The sequence below is a fragment of the Tachypleus tridentatus genome, chromosome 2 (genome assembly GCF_004210375.1).
Source record: "Tachypleus tridentatus isolate NWPU-2018 chromosome 2, ASM421037v1, whole genome shotgun sequence".
Classification (NCBI taxonomy): Eukaryota; Metazoa; Arthropoda; class Merostomata; order Xiphosura; family Limulidae; genus Tachypleus; species Tachypleus tridentatus.
The window spans coordinates 8,856,051-8,880,404 of record NC_134826.1 but is presented as its reverse complement, the minus strand read 5'-3'; the positions used below and the strand labels follow the sequence as shown (position 1 = coordinate 8,880,404).

Below are 24,354 nucleotides of genomic sequence, written 5' to 3'. Positions count from 1 at the left end.
ACAAGTACCTGCAGTTCAAAAGTTACAGACCTACATTGTTTATAAAGAACAAGTACCTGCAGTTCAAAAGTTACAGACCTACATTGTTTATAAAGAACAAGTACCTGTAGTTCAAAAGTTACAGACCTACATTGTTTATAAAGAACAAGTACCTGCAGTTCAAAAGTTACAGACCTACATTGTTTATAAAGAACAAGTACCTGCAGTTCAAAAGTTACAGACCTACATTGTTTATAAAGAACAAGTACCTGTAGTTCAAAGTTACAGACCTACATTGTTTATAAAGAACAAGTACCTGTAGTTCAAAAGTTACAGACCTACATTGTTTATAAAGAACAAGTACCTGTAGTTCAAAAGTTACAGACCTACATTGTTTATAAAGAACAAGTACCTGTAGTTCAAAAGTTACAGACCTACATTGTTTATAAAGAACAAGTACCTGCAGTTCAAAAGTTACAGACCTACATTGTTTATAAAGAACAAGTACCTGCAGTTCAAAAGTTACAGACCTACATTGTTTATAAAGAACAAGTACCTGTAGTTCAAAAGTTACAGACCTACATTGTTTATAAAGAACAAGTACCTGTAGTTCAAAAGTTACAGACCTACATTGTTTATAAAGAACAAGTACCTGTAGTTCAAAAGTTACAGACCTACATTGTTTATAAAGAACAAGTACCTGCAGTTCAAAAGTTACAGACCTACATTGTTTATAAAGAACAAGTACCTGCAGTTCAAAGTTACAGACCTACATTGTTTATAAAGAACAAGTACCTGCAGTTCAAAAGTTACAGACCTACATTGTTTATAAGAACAAGTACCTGCAGTTCAAAAGTTACAGACCTACATTGTTTATAAAGAACAAGTACCTGTAGTTCAAAAGTTACAGACCTACATTGTTTATAAAGAACAAGTACCTGCAGTTCAAAAGTTACAGACCTACATTGTTTATAAAGAACAAGTACCTGTAGTTCAAAAGTTACAGACCTACATTGTTTATAAAGAACAAGTACCTGCAGTTCAAAAGTTACAGACCTACATTGTTTATAAAGAACAAGTACCTGTAGTTCAAAAGTTACAGACCTACATTGTTTATAAAGAACAAGTACCTGTAGTTCAAAAGTTACAGACCTACATTGTTTATAAAGAACAAGTACCTTCAGTTCAAAAGTTACAGACCTACATTGTTTATAAAGAACAAGTACCTGTAGTTCAAAAGTTACAGACCTACATTGTTTATAAAGAACAAGTACCTGCAGTTCAAAAGTTACAGACCTACATTGTTTATAAAGAACAAGTACCTGTAGTTCAAAAGTTACAGACCTACATTGTTTATAAAGAACAAGTACCTGTAGTTCAAAAGTTACAGACCTACATTGTTTATAAAGAACAAGTACCTTCAGTTCAAAAGTTACAGACCTACATTGTTTATAAAGAACAAGTACCTGCAGTTCAAAAGTTACAGACCTACATTGTTTATAAAGAACAAGTACCTGCAGTTCAAAAGTTACAGACCTACATTGTTTATAAAGAACAAGTACCTGTAGTTCAAAAGTTACAGACCTACATTGTTTATAAAGAACAAGTACCTGCAGTTCAAAAGTTACAGACCTACATTGTTTATAAAGAACAAGTACCTGCAGTTCAAAAGTTACAGACCTACATTGTTTATAAAGAACAAGTACCTGTAGTTCAAAAGTTACAGACCTACATTGTTTATAAAGAACAAGTACCTGCAGTTCAAAAGTTACAGACCTACATTGTTTATAAAGAACAAGTACCTGCAGTTCAAAAGTTACAGACCTACATTGTTTATAAAGAACAAGTACCTGTAGTTCAAAAGTTACAGACCTACATTGTTTATAAAGAACAAGTACCTGTAGTTCAAAAGTTACAGACCTACATTGTTTATAAAGAACAAGTACCTGCAGTTCAAAAGTTACAGACCTACATTGTTTATAAAGAACAAGTACCTGTAGTTCAAAAGTTACAGACCTACATTGTTTATAAAGAACAAGTACCTGCAGTTCAAAAGTTACAGACCTACATTGTTTATAAAGAACAAGTACCTGCAGTTCAAAAGTTACAGACCTACATTGTTTATAAAGAACAAGTACCTGTAGTTCAAAAGTTACAGACCTACATTGTTTATAAAGAACAAGTACCTTCAGTTCAAAAGTTACAGACCTACATTGTTTATAAAGAACAAGTACCTGTAGTTCAAAAGTTACAGACCTACATTGTTTATAAAGAACAAGTACCTGCAGTTCAAAAGTTACAGACCTACATTGTTTATAAAGAACAAGTACCTGCAGTTCAAAAGTTACAGACCTACATTGTTTATAAAGAACAAGTACCTGCAGTTCAAAAGTTACAGACCTACATTGTTTATAAAGAACAAGTACCTGCAGTTCAAAAGTTACAGACCTACATTGTTTATAAGAACAAGTACCTGCAGTTCAAAAGTTACAGACCTACATTGTTTATAAAGAACAAGTACCTGTAGTTCAAAAGTTACAGACCTACATTGTTTATAAAGAACAAGTACCTGCAGTTCAAAAGTTACAGACCTACATTGTTTATAAAGAACAAGTACCTGTAGTTCAAAAGTTACAGACCTACATTGTTTATAAAGAACAAGTACCTGCAGTTCAAAAGTTACAGACCTACATTGTTTATAAAGAACAAGTACCTGTAGTTCAAAAGTTACAGACCTACATTGTTTATAAAGAACAAGTACCTGCAGTTCAAAAGTTACAGACCTACATTGTTTATAAAGAACAAGTACCTGCAGTTCAAAAGTTACAGACCTACATTGTTTATAAAGAACAAGTACCTGTAGTTCAAAAGTTACAGACCTACATTGTTTATAAAGAACAAGTACCTGTAGTTCAAAAGTTACAGACCTACATTGTTTATAAAGAACAAGTACCTGTAGTTCAAAAGTTACAGACCTACATTGTTTATAAAGAACAAGTACCTGTAGTTCAAAGTTACAGACCTACATTGTTTATAAAGAACAAGTACCTGCAGTTCAAAAGTTACAGACCTACATTGTTTATAAAGAACAAGTACCTGTAGTTCAAAAGTTACAGACCTACATTGTTTATAAAGAACAAGTACCTGTAGTTCAAAAGTTACAGACCTACATTGTTTATAAAGAACAAGTACCTGCAGTTCAAAAGTTACAGACCTACATTGTTTATAAAGAACAAGTACCTGCAGTTCAAAAGTTACAGACCTACATTGTTTATAAAGAACAAGTACCTGTAGTTCAAAAGTTACAGACCTACATTGTTTATAAAGAACAAGTACCTTCAGTTCAAAAGTTACAGACCTACATTGTTTATAAAGAACAAGTACCTGTAGTTCAAAAGTTACAGACCTACATTGTTTATAAAGAACAAGTACCTGTAGTTCAAAAGTTACAGACCTACATTGTTTATAAAGAACAAGTACCTGCAGTTCAAAAGTTACAGACCTACATTGTTTATAAAGAACAAGTACCTGTAGTTCAAAAGTTACAGACCTACATTGTTTATAAAGAACAAGTACCTGTAGTTCAAAAGTTACAGACCTACATTGTTTATAAAGAACAAGTACCTTCAGTTCAAAAGTTACAGACCTACATTGTTTATAAAGAACAAGTACCTGTAGTTCAAAAGTTACAGACCTACATTGTTTATAAAGAACAAGTACCTGCAGTTCAAAAGTTACAGACCTACATTGTTTATAAAGAACAAGTACCTGTAGTTCAAAAGTTACAGACCTACATTGTTTATAAAGAACAAGTACCTGTAGTTCAAAAGTTACAGACCTACATTGTTTATAAAGAACAAGTACCTGCAGTTCAAAAGTTACAGACCTACATTGTTTATAAAGAACAAGTACCTGTAGTTCAAAAGTTACAGACCTACATTGTTTATAAAGAACAAGTACCTGTAGTTCAAAAGTTACAGACCTACATTGTTTATAAAGAACAAGTACCTGCAGTTCAAAAGTTACAGACCTACATTGTTTATAAAGAACAAGTACCTGTAGTTCAAAAGTTACAGACCTACATTGTTTATAAAGAACAAGTACCTGTAGTTCAAAAGTTACAGACCTACATTGTTTATAAAGAACAAGTACCTGTAGTTCAAAAGTTACAGACCTACATTGTTTATAAAGAACAAGTACCTGCAGTTCAAAAGTTACAGACCTACATTGTTTATAAAGAACAAGTACCTGTAGTTCAAAAGTTACAGACCTACATTGTTTATAAAGAACAAGTACCTGCAGTTCAAAAGTTACAGACCTACATTGTTTATAAAGAACAAGTACCTGTAGTTCAAAAGTTACAGACCTACATTGTTTATAAAGAACAAGTACCTGTAGTTCAAAAGTTACAGACCTACATTGTTTATAAAGAACAAGTACCTGTAGTTCAAAAGTTACAGACCTACATTGTTTATAAAGAACAAGTACCTGTAGTTCAAAAGTTACAGACCTACATTGTTTATAAAGAACAAGTACCTGCAGTTCAAAGTTACAGACCTACATTGTTTATAAAGAACAAGTACCTGTAGTTCAAAAGTTACAGACCTACATTGTTTATAAAGAACAAGTACCTGTAGTTCAAAAGTTACAGACCTACATTGTTTATAAAGAACAAGTACCTGTAGTTCAAAAGTTACAGACCTACATTGTTTATAAAGAACAAGTACCTGCAGTTCAAAAGTTACAGACCTACATTGTTTATAAAGAACAAGTACCTGCAGTTCAAAAGTTACAGACCTACATTGTTTATAAAGAACAAGTACCTGCAGTTCAAAAGTTACAGACCTACATTGTTTATAAAGAACAAGTACCTGCAGTTCAAAAGTTACAGACCTACATTGTTTATAAAGAACAAGTACCTGTAGTTCAAAAGTTACAGACCTACATTGTTTATAAAGAACAAGTACCTGCAGTTCAAAAGTTACAGACCTACATTGTTTATAAAGAACAAGTACCTGTAGTTCAAAAGTTACAGACCTACATTGTTTATAAAGAACAAGTACCTGTAGTTCAAAAGTTACAGACCTACATTGTTTATAAAGAACAAGTACCTGCAGTTCAAAAGTTACAGACCTACATTGTTTATAAAGAACAAGTACCTGCAGTTCAAAAGTTACAGACCTACATTGTTTATAAAGAACAAGTACCTGTAGTTCAAAAGTTACAGACCTACATTGTTTATAAAGAACAAGTACCTGTAGTTCAAAAGTTACAGACCTACATTGTTTATAAAGAACAAGTACCTGTAGTTCAAAAGTTACAGACCTACATTGTTTATAAAGAACAAGTACCTTCAGTTCAAAAGTTACAGACCTACATTGTTTATAAAGAACAAGTACCTGTAGTTCAAAAGTTACAGACCTACATTGTTTATAAAGAACAAGTACCTGCAGTTCAAAAGTTACAGACCTACATTGTTTATAAAGAACAAGTACCTGTAGTTCAAAAGTTACAGACCTACATTGTTTATAAAGAACAAGTACCTGTAGTTCAAAAGTTACAGACCTACATTGTTTATAAAGAACAAGTACCTGCAGTTCAAAAGTTACAGACCTACATTGTTTATAAAGAACAAGTACCTGTAGTTCAAAAGTTACAGACCTACATTGTTTATAAAGAACAAGTACCTGCAGTTCAAAAGTTACAGACCTACATTGTTTATAAAGAACAAGTACCTGTAGTTCAAAAGTTACAGACCTACATTGTTTATAAAGAACAAGTACCTGCAGTTCAAAAGTTACAGACCTACATTGTTTATAAAGAACAAGTACCTGTAGTTCAAAAGTTACAGACCTACATTGTTTATAAAGAACAAGTACCTGCAGTTCAAAAGTTACAGACCTACATTGTTTATAAAGAACAAGTACCTGTAGTTCAAAAGTTACAGACCTACATTGTTTATAAAGAACAAGTACCTGTAGTTCAAAAGTTACAGACCTACATTGTTTATAAAGAACAAGTACCTTCAGTTCAAAAGTTACAGACCTACATTGTTTATAAAGAACAAGTACTTGTAGTTCAAAAGTTACAGACCTACATTGTTTATAAAGAACAAGTACCTGCAGTTCAAAAGTTACAGACCTACATTGTTTATAAAGAACAAGTACCTGTAGTTCAAAAGTTACAGACCTACATTGTTTATAAAGAACAAGTACCTGTAGTTCAAAAGTTACAGACCTACATTGTTTATAAAGAACAAGTACCTGCAGTTCAAAAGTTACAGACCTACATTGTTTATAAAGAACAAGTACCTGTAGTTCAAAAGTTACAGACCTACATTGTTTATAAAGAACAAGTACCTGTAGTTCAAAAGTTACAGACCTACATTGTTTATAAAGAACAAGTACCTGCAGTTCAAAAGTTACAGACCTACATTGTTTATAAAGAACAAGTACCTGTAGTTCAAAAGTTACAGACCTACATTGTTTATAAAGAACAAGTACCTGTAGTTCAAAAGTTACAGACCTACATTGTTTATAAAGAACAAGTACCTGTAGTTCAAAAGTTACAGACCTACATTGTTTATAAAGAACAAGTACCTGTAGTTCAAAAGTTACAGACCTACATTGTTTATAAAGAACAAGTACCTTCAGTTCAAAAGTTACAGACCTACATTGTTTATAAAGAACAAGTACCTGTAGTTCAAAGTTACAGACCTACATTGTTTATAAAGAACAAGTACCTGCAGTTCAAAAGTTACAGACCTACATTGTTTATAAAGAACAAGTACCTGTAGTTCAAAAGTTACAGACCTACATTGTTTATAAAGAACAAGTACCTGCAGTTCAAAAGTTACAGACCTACATTGTTTATAAAGAACAAGTACCTGTAGTTCAAAAGTTACAGACCTACATTGTTTATAAAGAACAAGTACCTGTAGTTCAAAAGTTACAGACCTACATTGTTTATAAAGAACAAGTACCTGTAGTTCAAAAGTTACAGACCTACATTGTTTATAAAGAACAAGTACCTGTAGTTCAAAAGTTACAGACCTACATTGTTTATAAAGAACAAGTACCTGCAGTTCAAAGTTACAGACCTACATTGTTTATAAAGAACAAGTACCTGTAGTTCAAAAGTTACAGACCTACATTGTTTATAAAGAACAAGTACCTGTAGTTCAAAAGTTACAGACCTACATTGTTTATAAAGAACAAGTACCTGTAGTTCAAAAGTTACAGACCTACATTGTTTATAAAGAACAAGTACCTGTAGTTCAAAAGTTACAGACCTACATTGTTTATAAAGAACAAGTACCTGTAGTTCAAAAGTTACAGACCTACATTGTTTATAAAGAACAAGTACCTGTAGTTCAAAAGTTACAGACCTACATTGTTTATAAAGAACAAGTACCTGCAGTTCAAAAGTTACAGACCTACATTGTTTATAAAGAACAAGTACCTGTAGTTCAAACGTTACAGACCTACATTGTTTATAAAGAACAAGTACCTGCAGTTCAAAAGTTACAGACCTACATTGTTTATAAAGAACAAGTACCTGTAGTTCAAAAGTTACAGACCTACATTGTTTATAAAGAACAAGTACCTGTAGTTCAAAAGTTACAGACCTACATTGTTTATAAAGAACAAGTACCTGCAGTTCAAAAGTTACAGACCTACATTGTTTATAAAGAACAAGTACCTGCAGTTCAAAAGTTAGAGACCTACATTGTTTATAAAGAACAAGTACCTGTAGTTCAAAAGTTACAGACCTACATTGTTTATAAAGAACAAGTACTTGTAGTTCAAAAGTTACAGACCTACATTGTTTATAAAGAACAAGTACCTGTAGTTCAAAAGTTACAGACCTACATTGTTTATAAAGAACAAGTACCTTCAGTTCAAAAGTTACAGACCTACATTGTTTATAAAGAACAAGTACTTGTAGTTCAAAAGTTACAGACCTACATTGTTTATAAAGAACAAGTACCTGTAGTTCAAAAGTTACAGACCTACATTGTTTATAAAGAACAAGTACCTGTAGTTCAAAAGTTACAGACCTACATTGTTTATAAAGAACAAGTACCTGTAGTTCAAAAGTTACAGACCTACATTGTTTATAAAGAACAAGTACCTGTAGTTCAAAAGTTACAGACCTACATTGTTTATAAAGAACAAGTACCTGCAGTTCAAAAGTTAGAGACCTACATTGTTTATAAAGAACAAGTACCTGCAGTTCAAACGTTACAGACCTACATTGTTTATAAAGAACAAGTACCTGCAGTTCAAAAGTTACAGACCTACATTGTTTATAAAGAACAAGTACCTGCAGTTCAAAAGTTACAGACCTACATTGTTTATAAAGAACAAGTACCTGTAGTTCAAACGTTACAGACCTACATTGTTTATAAAGAACAAGTACCTGCAGTTCAAAAGTTACAGACCTACATTGTTTATAAAGAACAAGTACCTGTAGTTCAAACGTTACAGTCCTACATTGAGACAAAGTGTAAATCAAATTCTGGGCATGAATAAAAATAAGTATTTAACTTAGACAAACTAAATTATCAGTTTGTGTGTTTCTCTATCTTTGGTAGGAAAAATAAACCCTTTCTATGGTTGAAAATAAAGATATTTAATTTACAAAATGAGCTTTAGGATTCTGTTATCTGTTTTTTCGCTCTAATCACGTTTTTAGTGATTATTTAGAAGTTTCATTTAAACATATTTAAAGTGTTTTTCTTCTTTCTGAGAACCTTAAAACATATTTTTCTATCAAGCCCACTTCTTCATCTTCTATTGAGAAGTTATTGAAGATCAGTAAAAGTTTCCTGCTGTTTGTAACAGAACAGTTAATTGGTTTAAAGTTTTAGTTGGAGTGCCATGACTTTAAGAGTTAGTTATTCATCTCATTTATTATATTGTGCCTTCATAAACATTATTGTTTTTTATGTATTATTTCTGATGTCCTGCTACTCAACTCTACAGCTAAGCAGTAATGTGATTTAGTAACTTTATGTCAGATCTTAAACTGTTTTAAAGTTACATTACCAGAACCACTTAAAGGGCTTTCATTGGCCATTAGAATTTGTTAGAGAGGCACAGAATAAACCATTACTGTTTATTTCCTGGAAGTTATATTTTTCTTTAACGTCAATATCATTAACAGTATTGGTTAGAATGTTTCATATACCTATTTTTAAATTTTTATTATTATGTATTTTTATTGCAAGGATTAACAGGCATTGTTAGCTTAATACACAGAATTAGGACTAACCTAAATTTGTTATGCTGGTAAAAACATCATGAGATAACACCGCAAGGATTAACATGCATTGTTAGCTTAATACACAGAATTAGGACTAACCTAAATTTGTTATGCTGGTAAAAACATCATGAGATAACACCGCAAGGATTAACATGCATTGTTAGCTTAATACACAGAATTAGGACTAACCTAAATTTGTTATGTTGGTAAAAACATCATGAGATAACACCGCAAGGATTAACAGGCATTGTTAGCTTAATACACAGAATTAGGACTAACCTAAATTTGTTATGTTGGTAAAAACATCATGAGATAACACTGCAAGGATTAATATGCATTGTTAGCTTAATACACAGAATTAGGACTAACCTAAATTTGTTATGCTGGTAAAAACATCATGAGATAACACTGGATTATGGCTGAAAATATCATTAACAGAGATGGTACTCAACTGATGAAATAGTGTATTCTATTCTTTATAATAAGGACCATAAGACTGCTTGTTTGTTTTTGAATTTCACACAAAGCTACATGAGGACTATCTGTACTAGCTGTCCCTAACTTAGCAGTGTAAGATTAGTAATCACCACCTACTGCTAACTCTTGGGCTGTTCTTTTACTAACAAATAGTGGGATTGACTAAAACACATGATAATGCCTTCATGGCTGAAATGGCGAGCATGTTTGGTGTCACATGAGAACTGAAAAAAATTCTAGTCAATATAAGAAGGAACATTAGAACAGTTATATTTTAGATCTGATGAACAGTTAGTTTTTTTTATCAGAAGTTAATATTAATTTACTTAGTACTGAAATACAATATTTATCTTTCTTATTATCTTGTTAATTAAATGATCCATAACTTAATTACAGTATTCTTATTGATTCCTCGTATACGATTAACAGTGACAAGTTTCATATTTTCTGATGACAGTTGAAGTAATTTCTGTCCCAAACTCAAAGATATCATGTGCCAACTGAGTTTCTAATGACTTGATACAAGTCACTACGTGTAGGTTTTATTTAATTTTTTTGTCAAACGGATAATGTCAGAAACTCCTCAAATAGAATAAATTAAATAAACAATTGCATGTTGTAAAATATCTCACCTGAGAAGAAATTTATCAAAAGGTCGGCGATAGGCGAAACCAGCTCTTCTTACTCTGATATTTTCTTTCAACCCCAAATATTCAACTTGATGTTTTACCCTACAGTGGAAAAAAAATTACTCAAGTTTTTGTAACCTAGTTGTAAAAAGTAAATTAAAAGTAGTAACTTTGTAAAATATTTAGTTCCCAAAATTACACTCAACAGAAATAAGTACAAAATTATAAATCTATTATAACATAAAATAAATATAATTTATTTCTCACCTAACACAACATGTCGTTTTTTATCATCAACAAAACCATGATAATATAAAAATAAAATAGAAAATTAAACAGACAAATATTAAACGGACAACACCTTCCACAACCTTGTATACATAGCTTTAAATAAACAACACCTTCCACAGCCTTGTATACATAGCTTTAAATAAACAACACCTTCCACAGCCTTATATACATAGCTTTAAATAAACAACACCTTCCACAGCCTTGTATACATAGCTTTAAATAGACAACACCTTTCACAGCCTTGTATATATAGCTTTAAATAAACAACACCTTCCACACCCTTGTATACATGGGTTTAAATAAACAACACCTTCCACAGCCTTGTATACATAGCTTTAAATAGACAACACCTTCCACAGCCTTGCAAACATAGCTTTAATAGACAACACCTTCCACAGCCTTGCAGACATATGAGCTTTAAATGGACAACACCTTCCACAGCCTTGTATACATGAGCTTTAAATGGACAACACCTTCCACAGCCTTGTGTATACATGAGCTTTAAATGGACAAGGACCTTCCACACCCTTGTATACATAGCTTTAAATAAACAACACCTTCCACAGCCTGTACATGCATAGCTTTAAATGGACAACACCTTCCACAGCCTTGCAAACATGAGCTTGATGGACAACACCTTCCACAGCCTTGCAAACATAGCTTCAAATAGACAACACCTTCCACAGCCTTGTATACATAGCTTTAAATAGACAACACCTTCCACACCCTTGTATACATGGGTTTAAATAAACAACACCTTCCACAGCCTTGTATACATAGCTTTAAATAGACAACACCTTCCACAGCCTTGCAAACATAGCTTTAATAGACAACACCTTCCACAGCCTTGCAAACATAGCTTTAAATAGACAACACCTTCCACAGCCTTGTATACATAGCTTTAAATAGACAACACCTTCCACACCCTTGTATACATAGCTTTAAATAAACAACACCTTCCACAGCCTTGTATACATAGCTTTAAATAGACAACACCTTCCACAGTCTTGTATACATAGCTTTAAATAAACAACACCTTCCACAGCCTTGTATACATAGCTATAAATGAACAACACCTTCCACAGCCTTGCAAATATAGCTTTAAATAAACAACACCTTACACAGCTTTGTATACATAACTTTAAATAAACAACACCTTCCACAGCTTTGTACACATAGCTTTAAATGAACAACACCTTCCACAGCCTTGCAAACATAGCTTTAAATAAACAACACCTTACACAGCTTTGTATACATAACTATAAATGAACAACACCTTCCACAGCCTTGCAAACATAGCTTTAAATAGACAACACCTTCCACAGCCTTGTATACATAGCTTTAAATAAACAACACCTTCCACAGCCTTGTATACATAGCTATAAATGAACAACACCTTCCACAGCCTTGCAAACATAGCTTTAAATAAACAACACCTTACACAGCTTTGTATACATAACTTTAAATAAACAACACCTTCCACAGCTTTGTATCACTAGCTTTAAATAAACTTTATTTAAACTCAACAGAACCAGTCTCTTTCTTAACTAAACAGATAGTATACATGTGAGTATTGACAAATACTTTGAAATACCTTTCATTTTTTTCAAAACATTGTAGTTATTCATATATGTAGAGGGCTTATATTAAAATGTTTTGTAAGTAAAGATTTGTATTTCTTTAGAAACACTGCACATTCAGTAAATACATCCATATTAAAACAAAAAATAACAGAAAATAATTAATGTAGTAGTAACAGAACCAAGGCAACATTTAAACAGTTAATATCATAATGTTGAATAATCACTACAGTAAATTGAGACCAAGAAAAACAGGAGATAGTTAATACAGTATCAGTAGTACAAAGAAAAATAGGAGACTGTTAATATAGTCTCAATAGGACCAAGAAAAATAGGAGACTGTTAATATGGTATTAGTTGAACCAAGAAAAATAGAAGACAGTTAATATAGTATTAGTAGAACCAAGAAAAATAGGAGACAGTTAATATGGTATTAGTAGAACCAAGAAAAATAGGAGACAGTTAATATGGTATTAATTGAACCAAGAAAAATAGGAGACAGTTAATATGGTATTAGTAGAACCAAGAAAAATAGGAGACAGTTAATATGGTATTAGTTGAACCAAGAAAAATAGGAGACAGTTAATATGGTATTAGTAGAACCAAGAAAAATAGGAGACGGTGAATATGGTATTAGTAGAACCAAGAAAAATAGGAGACAGTTAATATGGTATTAGTTGAACCAAGAAAAATAGGAGACAGTTAATATGGTATTAGTAGAACCAAGAAAAATAGGAGACGGTGAATATGGTATTAGTTGAACCAAGAAAAATAGGAGACAGTTAATGTGGTATTAGTAGAACCAAGAAAAATAGGAGACTGTTAATATGGTACTTCAAGAAGAACAGATAAATAACATGATAATACTGAACCTCAAAATAACAGTGTGTAATTAATATGGTGATATTAAACTGTAAAGAACAGGAGATCGTTAATATGATAGTAACTGGACAAAGAAAAATGGATAAAATAACAGTGGATGATTAATATGGTACTAGTGAGGCCAAGAGAAGATGGTTAATACAGCAATAATAAAAGCAATAAGAACAGTAAATAATTAACACGGTTATTTTAGAGCCAAAAAAAGGAGTGGATGTTTAATCATATAGTAGTACAAGATATAGTTAATATGGTACTACCATATGGGATGACAGAAAATAAATGTTTAACACAATAATACTAGCACTAGGAAGAACAGTATATGATTAACATGGTTAATCATAACCAAGTTATTAACCAAGAAAGAGATTTTATGGTAAATGTGGTGATTGTGAGACTCGGAAGAATAGATAATAATTATCATGAAACAAAAGCAACCTTAAGAATGTCGAAGAATCTGATAAGTTTAACTTGTAGCTCTGTCTTCTGAATAATTTAAAATGATACAGCATGAAAATTTATAACATTAACACTAGATTCTTTGAGGTTGGCAAAACAATTACCTAGGTTCATCCCAGTCATGTGCTTTCTTAGATGCATTGGGTTTAATACATCTTATGTAATGTGGAGTGCATTTTGTGAGAGCTTCGACTAGTTTGTTGGCTTGAGTCTGAAATTATTGTGCAAGTAATAAAAAAATAACATTAATTGATGTTGTAAAAACAATCTTAAGCAATGAAGTTCATAAAAAATACAGATTTTATTAAATATTTTATGGTTTCTGTTTAACACAATAATTAAAAATATATTTTAATATTTATTCCATGTACGTAATATTAATTATCCAAGAAAAACTATGGTGATAACTGAGTTCAACATATATCCATACCTACTTCTATTTTATTGATATAATACATTATAGGAATTGGTACAAGTATGAGAAGCATGTTATTCAGTTAAGGCTTGATGGGAAATGTCTTGAAAGGATTCTGTGCCATCTTAAACATCCTTCTGGAAGGATTTAGTTTCATATTGATAGTCTCTGAAACTTTTTCTGCATGTTCAACATTTCCACAAGGCTTACGTTCATCATTTTAATGAATTCCTGAATCAGCTGTATATATTATATATATATTAATAACCAAATATTAATTTTTTTACCCTTATTTTGCTACCAGCAGTTGTGGGCCTTGTGCGAATTGTACTGCTGACATTCTCTGGGAACAGGTTAACTATGAAAGGACTGAAAGACATAAACAAGTTGTTAGTTGGTTCTGCACAAAGCAACTTGAGGATTATATACTAGTCATTCATAGCAACTATTGAAATATTATTTACCAATGAATAGTGAGAATAACCATCACATTATAAAGCTCCCATGGCAAAAAGTGTTAGTAAGTTTCGATTTCATGATCTGCATGCGGAGCCAGATTATTTATTAGATGTAATAGGCACAGTGCCTAGGGCCCAAGAAATTTAAAACCAGGATTTATCACTTGTATATCCATAATTTACCTAACTTTTGGTTTAACTCATATGGCCTATGAACAGAAGGTGTCTAGGCCTTATCTAAGCCTTACAATTATCTTGATCCAGCACTGCCTACATGTTGTGAGTCAAGCACTTTAAATCACCAAATCATACCAGACCACAAAACACTTAATGTTTCAAGCAACTCAAAATTATGATCTGAAATTTGGTATTGAACAGAATACATTGAATTTCTTTTAAAGTATTACAAAAATACTACATTATATTAAGATTACACCAAATAAACAAACAAAATAAACAATCCTACAAATGCGTTAAAATCTGAGTTTAAAGGGCAAAAAATTAAAAGTTTAGATGAAAACTGAATAAAAACCAAAGTTAAGCAATAAAAGCAATAAAGATGTAGTAAAAACAAAGTTTTATACATTAAGGAAAGGGAAAAAGAAACTAAAGTCACTTGTAGGATCAATTATGTACATACAATGTTAAAAATCCAATAGCTCTAAGGAGTTACTTTACCCTGAAAATTAAAGTGTTTTTTTGTGAATATAACACCAAATGTATTCATACATAAAGTTATATAACATAAATATATACAAATAAATATTTTAGCCAATTTAGATGGGGATAACTTACAAAGTTAGAGCGAGGTATAACATTAACAGTTTTGGAAAAAATTAACAAAGAAACATAGTGTAGTGTTGAATGTGTGTTTACCCTACTATATAAAATACAATAATTAATGTCAGTTAACCATGATATTCTAATGATGTATGTTTACCATATTATATAAAATACAATTCATGTCAGTTAACCGTGATACTCTAATGATGTGTGTTTACCATATTATATAAAGTACAATAATTTATGTCAGTTAACGGTGATATTCTAATGATGTGTGTTTACCATATTATATAAAATACAATAATTCATGTCAGTTAACCGTAATATTCTAATGATGTGTGTTTACCATATTATACAAAATACAATAATTCATGTCAGTTAACCGTGATATTCTAATGATGTGTGTTTACCATATTATATAAAATACAATAATTCATGTCAGTTAACCGTGATATTATAATGATGTATGTTTACCATATTATATAAAATACAATAATTCATGTCAGTTAACCGTGATATTCTAATGATGTGTGTTTACCATATTATATAAAATACAATAATTTATGTTAGTTAACCGTGATATTCTAATGATGTGTGTTTACCATATTATATAAAATACAATAATTCATGTTAGTTAACCGTGATATTCTAATGATATGTGTTTACCATAGTATATAAAATACAATAATTTATGTTAGTTAACGGTGATATTCTAATGATGTGTGTTTACCATATTATATAAAATACAATAATTAATGTTAGTTAACCGTAATATTCTAATGATGTGTGTTTACCATATTATACAAAATACAATAATTAATGTTAGTTAACCGTGAAATTCTAATGATGTGTGTTTACCATATTATATAAAATACAATAATTCATCTTAGTTAACCGTGATATTCTAATGATGTGTGTTTACCATATTATATAAAATACAATAATTCATGTCAGTTAACCGTGATATTCTAATGATGTGTGTTTACCATATTATATAAAATACAATAATTTATGTTAGTTAACCGTGATATTCTAATGATGTGTGTTTACCATATTATATAAAATACAATAATTCATGTTAGTTAACCGTGATATTCTAATGATGTGTGTTTACCATATTATATAAAATACAATAATTAATGTCAGTTAACCGTGATATTCTAATGATATGTGTTTACCATAGTATATAAAATACAATAATTAATGTTAGTTAACCGTGATATTCTAATGATGTGTGTTTACCATATTATATAAAATACAATAATTCATGTTAGTTAACCGTGATATTCTAATGATGTATGTTTACCATAGTATATAAAATACAAAAATTCATGTTAGTTAACCGTGATATTCTAATGATGTGTGTTTACCATATTATATAAAATACAATAATTCATGTTAGTTAACCGTGATATTCTAATGATGTGTGTTTACCATATTATATAAAATACAATAATTTATGTTAGTTAACCGTGATATTCTAATGATGTGTGTTTACCATATTATATAAAATACAATAATTCATGTTAGTTAACCGTGATATTCTAATGATGTGTGTTTACCATATTATATAAAATACAATAATTAATGTCAGTTAACCGTGATATTCTAATGATATGTGTTTACCATAGTATATAAAATACAATAATTAATGTTAGTTAACCGTGATATTCTAATGATGTGTGTTTACCATATTATATAAAATACAATAATTCATGTTAGTTAACCGTGATATTCTAATGATGTATGTTTACCATAGTATATAAAATACAAAAATTCATGTTAGTTAACCGTGATATTCTAATGATGTGTGTTTACCATATTATATAAAATACAATAATTCATGTTAGTTAACCGTGATATTCTAATGATGTGTGTTTACCATATTATATAAAATACAATAATTCATGTTAGTTAACCGTGATATTCTAATGATGTGTGTCTATTAAAAAAACTCAATATCTTGAATGATTACAGAAAGTCGACTTCCTTTTATTAAGGATTAATAGCAAAGGTTACCATCTGCATCAAAGAAGAAATAGTTTGCTTCATGAAACCTCTCAGTTTACTGAGTTTATTTTAGTTTACTTCATGAAACCTCTCAGTTTACTGAGTTTCTTTTAGTTTACATACTGAAACCTCTCAGTTTACTGAGTTTCTTTTAGTTTACTTCATGAAACCTCTCAGTTTACTGAGTTTATTTTAGTTTACATCATGAAACCTCTAAGTTTACCAAGTTTCTTTTAGTTTACATCATGAAACCTCTACGTTTATTGCGTTTCTTTTAGTTTACATCATGAAACCTCTAAGTTTACTGAGTTTCTTTTAGTTTACATACTGAAACCTCTCAGTTTACTGAGTTTCTTTTAGTTTACATCCTGAAACCTCTCAATTTACTGAGGTTCTTTTAGTTTACATCATGAAACCTCTACATTTATTGGGTTTCTTTTAGTTTACTTCATGAAACCTCTCAGTTTACTGAGTTTCTTTTAGTTTACATACTGAAACCTCTCAGTTTACTGAGTTTCTTTTAGTTTACATACTGAAACCTCTCAGTTTACTGAGTTTATTTTAGTTTACATCATGAAACCTATCAATTTATTGTGTTTCTTTTAGTTTATTTCATGAAACCTCTCAGTTTACTGAGTTTCTTTTAGTTTACATACTGAAACCTCTCAGTTTACTGAGTTTCTTTTAGTTTACATACTGAAACCTCTCAGTTTACTGAGTTTCTTTTAGTTTACTTCATGAAACCTCTCAGTTTACTGAGTTTATTTTAGTTTAGATCATGAAACCTCTAAGTTTACCAAGTTTCTTTTAGTTTACATCATGAAACCTCTACGTTTATTGTGTTTCTTTTAGTTTACATCATGAAAACTCTAAGTTTACTGAGTTTCTTTTAGTTTACATACTGAAACCTCTCAGTTTACTAAGTTTCTTTTAGTTTACATACTGAAACCTCTCAGTTTACTAAGTTTCTTTTAGTTTACATACTGAAACCTCTCAGTTTACTTACACAATATTTAACAGTTCTACCAAAACATTGTGTTCCCCTTTCTTCTACTTACACAACATTTGACAGTTCTACCTAAACATTGTGTTCCCCTTTCTTCTAGTTAGACAATATTTAACAGTTCTACCTAAACTTTGTGTTCCCCTTTCTTCTACTTACAGAATATTTAACAGTTCTACCTAAACATTGTGTTCCCCTTTCTTCTACTTACACAATATTTAACAGTTCTACCTAAACATTGTGTTCCCCTTTCTTCTAGTTAGACAATATTTAACAGTTCTACCTAAACATTGTGTTCCCCTTTCTTCTACTTACACAATATTTAACAGTTCTACCTAAACATTGTGTTCCCCTTTCTTCTACTTACAGAATATTTGACAGTTCTACCAAAACACTGTGTTCCCCTTTCTTCTAGTTAGACAATATTTAACAGTTCTACCAAAACATTATGTTCCCCTTTCTTCTACTTACACAATATTTAACAGTTCTACCTAAACATTGTGTTCCCCTTTCTTCTACTTACAGAATATTTGACAGTTCTACCAAAACACTGTGTTCCCCTTTCTTCTACTTACAGAATATTTGACAGTTCTACCAAAACACTGTGTTCCCCTTTCTTCTAGTTAGACAATATTTAACAGTTCTACCAAAACATTATGTTCCCCTTTCTTCTACTTACACAATATTTAACAGTTCTACCAAAACATTATGTTCCCCTTTTCTTCTACATACACAATATTTAACAGTTCTACCTAAACATTGTGTTCCCCTTTCTTCTACTTACAGAATATTTGAAAGTTCTACCAAAACACTGTGTTCCCCTTTCTTCTAGTTAGACAATATTTAACAGTTCTACCAAAACATTATGTTCCCCTTTCTTCTACTTACACAATATTTAACAGTTCTACCAAAACATTATGTTCCCCTTTCTTCTACATACACAATATTTAACAGTTCTACCTAAACATTGTGTTCCCCTTTCTTCTACTTACAGAATATTTGACAGTTCTACCAAAACACTGTGTTCCCCTTTCTTCTAGTTAGACAATATTTAACAGTTCTACCTAAACATTGTGTTCCCCTTTCTTATACATACACAACATTTGACAGTTCTACCTAAACATTATGTTCCCCTTTCTTCTACTTACACAACATTTAACAGTTCTACCTAAACATTGTGTTACCCTTTCTTATACATACACAATATTTAACAGTTCTACCTAAACATTGTGTTCCCCTTTCTTCTACTTACAGAATATTTAACAGTTCTACCTAAACATTGTGTTCCCCTTTCTTCTACTTACAGAATATTTAACAGTTCTACCTAAACATTGTGTTCCCCTTTCTTCTACTTACAGAATATTTAACAGTTCTACCTAAACATTGTGTTCCCCTTTCTTCTACATACACAACATTTGACAGTTCTACCTAAACATTGTGTTCCCCTTTCTTCTACTTACAGAATATTTGACAGTTCTACCAAAACATTGTGTTCCCCTTTCTTCTAGTTAGACAATATTTAACAGTTCTACCAAAACATTATGTTCCCCTTTCTTCTACTTACACAACATTTGACAGTTCTACCTAAACATTGTGTTCCCCTTTCTTCTACATACACAACATTTAACAGTTCTACCTAAACATTGTGTTCCCCTTTCTTCTACTTACACAACATTTGACAGTTCTACCTAAACATTGTGTTCCCCTTTCTTCTAGTTAGACAATATTTAACAGTTCTACCAAAACATTATGTTCCCCTTTTTTCTACTTACACAATATTTAACAGTTCTACCTAAATATTGTGTTCCCCTTTCTTCTACTTACACAACATTTGACAGTTCTACCTAAACATTGTGTTCCCCTTTCTTCTACTTACACAACATTTGACAGTTCTACCTAAACATTGTGTTCCCCTTTCTTCTAGTTAGACAATATTTAACAGTTCTACCAAAACATTGTGTTTCTTTCTTCTAGTTAGACAATATTTAACAGTTCTACCTAAACATTGTGTTCCCCTTTCTTCTACTTACACAATATTTAACAGTTCTACCTAAACATTGTGTTCCCCTTTCTTCTACTTACACAACATTTAACAGTTCTACCTAAACATTGTGTTCCCCTTTCTTATACATACACAATATTTAACAGTTCTACCTAAACATTGTGTTCCCCTTTCTTCTACTTACAGAATATTTAACAGTTCTACCTAAACATTGTGTTCCCCTTTCTTCTACTTACAGAATATTTAACAGTTCTACCTAAACATTGTGTTCCCCTTTCTTCTACTTACAGAATATTTAACAGTTCTACCCAAACATTGTGTTCCCCTTTCTTCTACTTACACAATATTTAACAGTTCTACCTAAATATTGTGTTCCCTTTCTTCTACTTACACAATATTTAATAACTTTTAGTCAATTTCCACTAAAAAACTCTACAGCAACTAAATGTGATTACAAGTAGTCTTAGTAGTCAGATTTATATATATATCTATATCTTGGTGGATACTATTTAAAATACACAGTGTGTGCTTGGGCTAGGGAAACAATGTTGTATTGGACAAGGAATGTTGACCATGTTTACTATTTGTATCCATGCAAAATGTAGCAAGATATTAACAAAACATACAAGTCTGTGAATCTTACGTTCTTACAAATATAACTACATCAGTCGATTCTTGTTAAAATATACATTTGATCTTGGGAAATTTAGAAGCTTCACAAAGTACTTGTAACTGTGTGGCAACAAGACAAATACATGTTAATCATTTAGCTTTTAGTATAACAAATAATATCTGACAAATTTACAGAGATAATCATTTGATTTTTTAACTAAATGAAATTTATTTGTAAACTTTAAATGAAAATGTAAATAGATTTTAACAATGATTTACTGGTTCCTATAAAGAATTTACAAGTAAAATGGTGTTCTCACACTGAAGACGAAAAACTGGAATGATTCTTACTTATCACTTGTCTGCATTAACTGAATGATGTCTGTAAAGAGAACGTCTCGATTTCGTTCACAGAAACCATCCACGTCATAACTCACCTGAAAAAGTCCAAATCTGTTCAACATGTTCATTATTCATTGATTTTTATAATATTTTAATGTTATTCTGTGTTAAGAACTATTATTTTGTCCTAAACCTAAACAAGCAACTTTTATAAATGAAAAAAACAACAAACAAAAACACATTGCACCCTGAAGTTACAAAAGGGACACAGAGCCTGATATGTAGGAAGATGGGATAATGAACACATATACAATGTTTGTTTTAGGAACAAGAAGTTAACTCTTACTTCTCATATCTGGGAAGATGGGATAATGAACACATATACAATGTTTGTTTTAGGAACAAGAAGTTAACTCTTACTTCTCATATCTGGGAAGATGGGATAATGAACACATATACAATGTTTGTTTTAGGAACAAGAAGTTAACTCTTACTTCTCATATCTGGGAAGATGGGATAATGAACACATATACAATGTTTGTTTTAGGAACAAGAAGTTAACTCTTACTTCTCATATCTGGGAAGATGGGATAATGAACACATATACAATGTTTGTTTTAGGAACAAGAAGTTAACTCTTACTTCTCATATCTGGGAAGATGGGATAATGAACACATATACAATGTTTGTTTTAGGAACAAGAAGTTAACTCTTACTTCTCATATCTGGGAAGATGGGATAATGAACACATATACAATGTTTGTTTTAGGAACAAGAAGTTAACTCTTACTTCTCATATCTGGGAAGATGGGATAAGGAACACATATACAATGTTTGTTTTAGGAACAAGAAGTTAACTCTTACTTCTCATATCTGGGAAGATGAGATAATGAACACATATACAATGTTTGTTTTAGGAACAAGAAGTTAACTGTTACTTCTCATATCTGGGAAGATGGGATAAAACAAGTACTGTTATCTGAGACCAAATTAACTTTAAGCATTATTAGAATGGTAAAAAAAAAATTCAGAGTTTGAAAGTAAAGAGACCAAGAATACCAGAACATCCAGTCTGGTGAAATAAAAACATTAAGTATTCTGACTACATTCTGTGAAGAGACCAAGAATACCAGAACATCCAGTCTGGTGAAATGAAAACATTAAGTATTCTGACTACATTCTGTGAACTTTCTCTCCAAATCAGGCAGCTGAAGAAAGTTACTGGTATTTATAATATTTTTGGACGTTTATTTACAAAATTTATTTCACTTCAAATATTCAAATAAAGTTTACTTTAAGAAGTATAGACACTGAGAATATTAACAGTTGATACAATTAATTGTCAACTTGTAACACATCAAACAGTTTCACTGAACACAAAACTATCTGTCCATATAAATAGTATATGCTCATATAAACAACATCTCTCTACATAAGCAGTATCTCACTATGTAATCCTTATATAATTTACCTCTTTTTTTTGCTACAAATATATATTTAATCTTTATTAACAAATTCTATCTTTATTATGCACAAGAACTTACCACTCCAGCATAATGATGAATCACAAATCCACTACCTGATCCTTGAAAATGAGCATTACCCCCTACTGACTTTTCAAGTTTCTGTAAAAGGCATAAGGAAAGACAAGTTAAATAATGGATCACTGAAAGTTAGTGAACTATTTATACAGCTTCAAATATAAAAACATATTTTTAAAAGAACAAACCAATACGATTCTCTTGTTATGTAATCCCTGTCAGATCTGTCACTTATAACTTTTTATGGAAAAACTAATTAAGTAATTTTATAATGTCAGTATAAAACATATTTCCAGCACAAAAAAAAAAGAGAAACCAATAGCCTTTAGACTTTAACTTAATGGGTTTTGAACTTCTTTCATGTTAGATTATTAAACAAGCAGTTTGATATGACTGATGGTGGTGAGACTTATAGCTGTAGCTTCATATAACACATGGTTTAATTAGCTGGCCCAATTCTATGGGAGACAATTGCAAATCTGAGTATGTGTTAGTTAAAGATGGATTCCAGCTAACAAGTATTATGACTGAAATCACGACAGCATTATAAGAAGAGCCTAATACAGACTAAATTACTGTGTGAAGAGCTACCTGTTGAAGCTGTACGTCAGCACCTTCGTTCACGGGCATGCATCGTAGCACAGACATCATCGAGGATAGAGATAATACCAGGAGGACATTTACTCTCAATTAATTCACACACAACTTTGTTATTAAAATACTCCACTGGTTTCCATCTTATCCCTTCTTCAACATACTCTTCCTATGAGAAAACAAACAAAAACTCAGCTCTAAAAAAGTTAACAGTAATCTTCCAGAGCAATCAGTATATTTTTATGTTTATTTCAGTTGGTCCAGAGAATACAGTTTATTTTTATTAATCATCAATAATTCATACAAAGTTTTAGGCTCACTTGATATGAAGTAAAATTTATTATTCAAGATTATTTAATATGTGATGTGCTATTTGTACAGTGCTGTGTTTACAACATGTAACAGATAAATATCCAGTGATTCAAAATTCTATGTTCTAGCTCAATAAGGTGAGATACATGTACAGAAAACAACTAATTATGCAACTGAAATTATCTTTATTAGAATAATTCAAAAACTGGAGGTTAAGAGAAACATAGATATAACACATATTACTCCAGTTATTTTAATTTATCTGATCTAACAAAATATGATTTTTTATGAAGTTATTATATTTACTTGTTCGGTTTTCAAGGTCAGTTCAATGAATATCTGTTGAAGCTTTTCGTTGACATAATTGATACAAAACTGTTCAAACCCGTTGTTCTGGAAAATCTCAAACCCATAAATGTCTAGAATTCCAAGTGACAATTCGCTGTAAGATGTCTGCATAGCTGAGTTGACAGTCTAGAGGATGAAGTCAAACCAAAATCTAAACCTTCAACTTGTTTATTAGGCATTAAGAAAACATGTAACAAATTGCATGAAAGTTTAAAACCACAAATAAACCACTGTCAAATATTAAACCTGTCACTGATCTTGTGATTTATAACTGTAACAGAATCTACAGAGAGTAAATACAGACACAAGAGTAGAAGGTACCTTTATTGATGACAAGAAGCTACTTTTATTCTAGTTCTAAAATAATAAAAGT

At 30.9% G+C, this 24,354-nt stretch overlaps 1 protein-coding gene across 1 annotated transcript in view; it reads right to left on the bottom strand.

Annotated features, from left to right (window-relative positions):
• Positions 1 to 24,107, bottom strand: part of LOC143237813 (unconventional myosin-Ie-like) — a 524,866-nt gene extending 500,759 nt beyond the window's left edge. The window contains exons 1-7 of the mRNA XM_076477435.1: positions 23,940 to 24,107; positions 23,319 to 23,490; positions 22,731 to 22,811; positions 21,196 to 21,281; positions 14,264 to 14,345; positions 13,666 to 13,772; positions 10,356 to 10,454 (exon numbers count right to left, since the gene is read on the bottom strand). Of these exons, the coding sequence (XP_076333550.1) occupies positions 10,356 to 10,454; positions 13,666 to 13,772; positions 14,264 to 14,345; positions 21,196 to 21,281; positions 22,731 to 22,811; positions 23,319 to 23,378 (515 nt within the window). The 5' untranslated portion in view covers positions 23,379 to 23,490; positions 23,940 to 24,107. The remainder of the gene's footprint in view (positions 1 to 10,355; positions 10,455 to 13,665; positions 13,773 to 14,263; positions 14,346 to 21,195; positions 21,282 to 22,730; positions 22,812 to 23,318; positions 23,491 to 23,939) is intronic.
• Between the last annotated feature and the right edge of the window lie 247 nt (positions 24,108 to 24,354).